Below are 5,629 nucleotides of genomic sequence, written 5' to 3'. Positions count from 1 at the left end.
CGCCGGTGTGGTGGTGTGGGGGGGGGGGGGGTTCCCCGTGACCAGTGTTTTGCTCATAGTGTTGTACATCAAACTCAGACAGGTGTTACCAAACCAACCACAACCATTATAACTTCAAAATCAGATGATATTAGGACTTTGATTTTGGCCAGCGCCATTCAAACCTTTACAAAGGCAGTTAGAAGCTACTCTGAAGCAACGTTTAGTTGAACCATGGTTGCTTTCAAATCTGGGTCAGCTGTGTCACCTGGAGCTTGGGACATAGTGAATGTTTGAAGATTTGAGGAGAAGTGTTTGACAGACGTGGACCAGGCAGTAATCGTATCAGACGTATGAGTTTTACTTTAAGTTTGGATTATTGCTGTTCGGGCTGAGAAAAGAGCAGCGTGTGGAGTTGGTATTCTGACTGATCAGTCACTTCTTTCTTTTTATTTATTGTACATCTGGATGATGCTGAATCTATTCCAAAACCTTGTCTCGCTGAGGCACCCAGTCATGGCTTTCTCCAGCAGTGAGGCTTCCCGAGAAGACCACCCCTCCTGTCCGTATCCTTAACCTCACCCTCCCTCCTGTCTTTTCTCACCATAATATAGTTTTCATCTCACCTCTGAGATTAAACCCATTTCTCCCCGTCCTCTGTGGCAAACGGCATTTTGAGAATGAAATTGGTTACATCAATAGCAGCACTATCACCTTGGCTGTTGCCTTTATATTCCTCCAGTGAAACGTGACCGACCTCCCCCTCCACCTGCACCTGCACATTTCTCACAAAACGCAAGGGTAAGCGTCAACATATGGGATTGGCCTTGTCTGCTGGGTGTCGCAGTGAGGTGAAGGGAAAGGGTAGGATTACCTGTTATTTGTTTGATGCACTCATGGCAGAAGGTTTCTCCCAACTAACTCCTGAGCACGCGGAGGCCACAGCTAGCTGGGTGCGACAAATGAGCTTCGAGTCTGTGAGAGTTCCTGAACAGCCGCTTCATAATATCCAGTTACAGCAGATCAGTTTTGTGTCAAAGGCCCAGCTCGGAGTAAACGGACAGGTCAGAACAGGGTCTCTGGAGGGTCTAGAAGTACAAGATCAAACAATAGCATTATGTGAGTTTTGGGATTTCAGGGGATTTTTCGTTATTGTTGTTTGAACTGCTTTATTAATTGATTTTGGAGTGTTTCACGTCCTCGGTGGGTAGACAGGTGGACACTCCTATTATTGTCACAGTCCACACCGCCCTGGTTTGAGGCTGCACCTTTATCTGTGTTTAAATTTCAGGCCAGTTTGAGTTAAGACGTTGGTTTCTTTTTCCATTTAAGCTTGTTCATAATTTTAATGGAAGCCTTGATTTTTGCTCTTGCATCGAAACCTTGCTCTGCACTCACTAAACAGGAGCTGGAGTGGGAGCCAGCCAGCCAAATGGAAAATCCGAAAGAAATCAGCAGCGATTTACACGAGGACCTGGCTGGGTGGGATTCATTTGCCTGCTGACATTTCCAAAGAAGTACCTTTCAAAGCCGCTGTGGTTTAAATGTACCTTTAGCCTTTCGTCTCATCGATTTGGCCCTTCCTTAATATATTGTGTTTTTTTGTGTGTTGAGGCAGTCAATACTTGCTTTCTGATGAGCTGCGTTGTGTATAGATTGAATTTCCACACTGGTTCATCATGTTAGCACCACATGGAAAGCAGATTTTCACCTTTAGTGCAGCCCCACACGAGCCACTGGTGTGGTAAGTAATGTGGCCGGCACTCGCCTAGTGTTTTAAAAAAAAAAGTCACTTTGATGCCCTAGATCAATATTTGTTAATCATAAAAAAGCCTCCTTACTGTTTGAAATTGAATTTTTTTGGAGCACTTGAGAGAAATGAATGCGAACAAGCGCTGCAGCCAGCGCTCGAAGCTAATTTTCAGTTAACATGCAACTGGTCATTAGGCTTCAGCTCACGGGAGCCAAAGGTCAATAATTGCATCTGGAGGAAAAATCTTTTAACCAAACGGTGGAAACCTTTTGTGTTGAAGCATTAAGTAGAAAGTTCCCCTGTAATTGCATTAGTTGTTTAGGATTGCCTGAGTGGAGGATGAAAAATGAGCTCTGCCGTGATTGCTTCTCTGCTAAGTCGCTGTCTAGCGGAACTCTGGCCATCACATACGGACAGCCCTCTCATTCTGATTCACCTCACACTCCCTGCCACCAGCTTCCCTTTGTTCAAGCGTCTGTGTCTTTTCCTAACTCGCATTAGTCGTCTGTTAAAGGCCCAAGCACAGCAGGTGACAGAGCTCCATTGTTTTCTCAGGTTGTTTTTTGTCAAGTGCTCAAATAATGAGCCAACGAGTAACTTTCTCTTGTCGCATCTGCCACATGGCAGAGGGTTAAAAAAAGAAATCAGCTGCAGTTGAAAATGAATCTTTTTGCCTCTGTTTGGGAAAATTGTTTTGACATTTAGTTGCTTGAAAGTGAAAATTTTCATGTTGCGTAATCTGTCTTTATGGAGTACTCTTATTTTGACAGACTTGGGTTTTTTTTTTTTGACTCCATAGTCTTCTCAGCCTTGATATCAATTAAATTTGATTGTGAAGAGTTAAACACACAATGAGGCATGATTTTTTAAAAATGTTTGAATAGCCAGACTTCATATAAATATTAAGTTTTGCCTGCCAAGTGTGTCAGAATAGTCTGAACAGTTTAAGCTAATGTTGAGTGCTAACATAGACAGATGGATTATTTCATGTGACTGTGAAGGTGCACAAATGGAAATAGTGCTGCAACCAAGGGTTCTAGTCAGTATGTTTAACCAGCCAGTAATTTTCTCTTTTTGTGTCTATAGGACATCAGAAAATAGGAAAACTAGCTCAGCCCCATGTGACGACTTGTATCTTGTTTTCTCTGACCAATAATCCAGAACATCAAGTCAGATTGGAGTAAGGATAAAGGTCAGATTTCAGAAGCTGGAGTCAGAGAATGGATGGTATTTTTGCTTGGAAAAAAAATCTTGAAACAGTTCATTGATTATCAAAGTAGCTGCAGATTGTTTTGGGTTTTTTTTTTGTTAACTAATCATTTCAGCTCTAAATGTGAGCATGTGGTATTTGAGTATTCATCAGTCCCGAGGCTTCCAAATTGTTCTTCTCAAGTGTTACTGTGATGAAACAATGACAGTTCTGCAAATTGTTCTGTCTCCATCATCTGTGTGCATTGTGCCTGGAGGCTTGGAACGCTTTAACGGCCCGTCTCTCCCATTCTGTCTCCTCCAGCCCCAGAGACCTTGATGCGAGCCCTGGAGTTGCTGAACTACCTGGCAGCACTCAACGATGATGGCGACCTGACAGAGCTGGGCTCCATGATGGCAGAGTTCCCCCTGGACCCCCAGCTGGCCAAGATGGTCATCGCCAGCTGTGAATTCAACTGCTCGAACGAGGTCCTCTCAATCACTGCCATGTTGTCAGGTAATGCTCAGGGCTGGCCCGCTGTATGGCTCTGATTGCTACTCTTTCCATTTCCTGCTCTCATGGACCCATCAGAAATGACCAGTGCGCTTACAGGACATACGCAGACCCTCAGTTTGTTTCAGTTTTGTCTACAGGAGAGGAGTTTTACTCGTACCAAAAATGACGAGTAGTTTTTGTTTAGCATATTACACGCCCTCACTAACCAGTATTTACCGGGATCTGTATGAACAAGCTAGAATCCTCTTAGAAGAAGTTTGTGTACCTCCTGAACTTAACTACAAGGCAAGCAGAGGATAAAGTCAGTGGTGTCAGCTGTTATTTGTGAGGAAGGAGAAAAATACATGTCTGTACAAAATGTATAGGTGTAGCTGGAGCAGCACCAGCGTGCTGCAGCAGTAATTGCACTTTAGGCTTGCCAAAGCAGAATGCTGCTCATTGAGATGAATCTTGACGCCTTTGAAGGGAGTGCGAGGGTCTTTGAGAGTGGGGAAATGGATTTAACTAGCTGCTCGGACGTGGTGTGCACATAAAGCAGGTGTTTCAGGATGGCAGGTTTTTGCTGAGTTCATTAGAGTAAGCAGCAAAAGTACACCTGAGAATGGTGCCATCACAGCAACCACGCACGAGGCTCAGTAAATACAGCTTTTACGCTGTAAAGCCACAGTCCACCAGTTTCACGCCACGCAATTCATTCAATTCAGCCCAAGTTCACAGCGGGTAGAGGTCAGAGTCCTCCAGGTAAATCCTACCTCGCTGTTTTATCTGGCTTCAGTGTCAGGTCTATGACATGGGATACTAGTAAGGACAAGTGGGTCACATGCTATACAGCCATAGTGTTGTACATCAGGATGGAGAAACCCATCTGCCTCCCCTTCTCTTTGACCCTCCTCCTTTCCTTTCCTGCCACGAACGCTCGGCAGTGCAGTGTGCCCTGTGAAGTGCTCTGTGCCTCTCTAGAGCTGAGGCCTTGTTCCTCTCTGCAGGATTTGCTTAACTTATCCCTATGGGCGGCTGTGTTGGGGCCTATACCAACCTTGTTTAGTCCCACAGTGCTTCGTTCGACCCATGGAGGCTAAGAAGGCGGCTGACGAGTCCAAGATGCGCTTCGCCCACATTGATGGAGACCACCTGACGCTGCTCAACGTCTACCACGCCTTTAAACAGAGTGAGTGGCCTGTTTACACACTCTGCTGTCACTGAATAGGTTTCCTGTCTAAATGGACCCTTGTCTCACACAGACCACGAGTCCACTCAGTGGTGCTATGACAACTTTGTCAACTATCGCTCGCTGATGTCAGCAGACAATGTGCGCCAGCAGCTGTCTAGGATCATGGAGCGCTTCAGCCTGCCGCGGCGGAGCATGGAGTTCGGCAGCAGAGACTACTACATCAACATCCGCCGGGCGCTGGTCACCGGCTTCTTCATGCAGGTCAGTGGGAGTGACTTTGTGCCAGCCTTAGCTGCTGTACGTAGTCCCCCATTGTCTTTAAAGTCGTTCATTATTAAACGTCTGTCATTTTAGCAAATCCAGTCTCGGCTCCACAGCAACGTGCTGCTCACTGAAGATTGCTCTTGTTCATTGTCATCATTAGAAAAAAAGAAGTGCTTTCGTGCAACACATTTGTACTGACTAAACATGCACCTGAGGTGTTTATTGTAATGGATAGCCTCCTTTGGTAAAACACACACACACACACACACACACACACACACACACACACAGAGCTCCTTGGTTTTAAACACAACAAGAAATCAAGTCAATTTGTGCCTCGCTGAAGGAAACAAATGGCATTTTGCAAGAAGCCATTTTCAGGGCTACCTGAAACAAGCAAGCTGACAAGTTGAATTATGGCGTTAATATTTAAATATTTGTCAACATTAACCTTTATCTTAGAGACAAATTTGCAGCTCATGTTGGAGCTTTCGCAGCATTTGAGATCATGTCTTTGTTTGGAAAGGCCTTTATTGAGACTGATTGCCCGGGTTAATCACAGGAGCCGCTGCACTTTTACCAAGTATCAGCAATGTAGGAGGGAAAAATTACTCACAGTCTGGTTACAAAGCAGCAGGGCTCTGTGTCAGGCTGCTTTTTTGTCAGAGCACTGTGCACAGATTAAAGATGGGTCAGCAGGAGTTTAAATAATTAAATTAAGCACAGGTAAAGGCTTTGTGTTACTTTTTATTCCTGT

General features: G+C 44.9%; 1 protein-coding gene across 4 annotated transcripts in view; it reads left to right on the top strand.

The window, feature by feature from the left end:
* The window catches only part of dhx15 (DEAH (Asp-Glu-Ala-His) box helicase 15), a 29,262-nt gene that overhangs the window by 17,885 nt on the left and 5,748 nt on the right, over nt 1-5,629 (top strand). For all 4 annotated transcript variants that reach the window (XR_002275788.1, XM_020611456.1, XM_020611454.1 and 1 more), the window contains exons 10-12: nt 3,246-3,437; nt 4,483-4,605; nt 4,679-4,869. Coding sequence is in view for 3 of the 4 variants with exons in the window: in XM_020611456.1 (XP_020467112.1) it covers nt 3,246-3,437; nt 4,483-4,605; nt 4,679-4,869 (506 nt within the window). In the remaining variant the exon portion in view is untranslated. The remainder of the gene's footprint in view (nt 1-3,245; nt 3,438-4,482; nt 4,606-4,678; nt 4,870-5,629) is intronic.

Source organism: Monopterus albus, unplaced genomic scaffold (assembly GCF_001952655.1).
Source record: "Monopterus albus unplaced genomic scaffold, M_albus_1.0 scaffold113.1, whole genome shotgun sequence".
NCBI lineage: Eukaryota > Metazoa > Chordata > Actinopteri > Synbranchiformes > Synbranchidae > Monopterus > Monopterus albus.
Note: the sequence above shows the minus strand (reverse complement) of the source record. Positions and strands in the feature narration are given on the sequence as shown.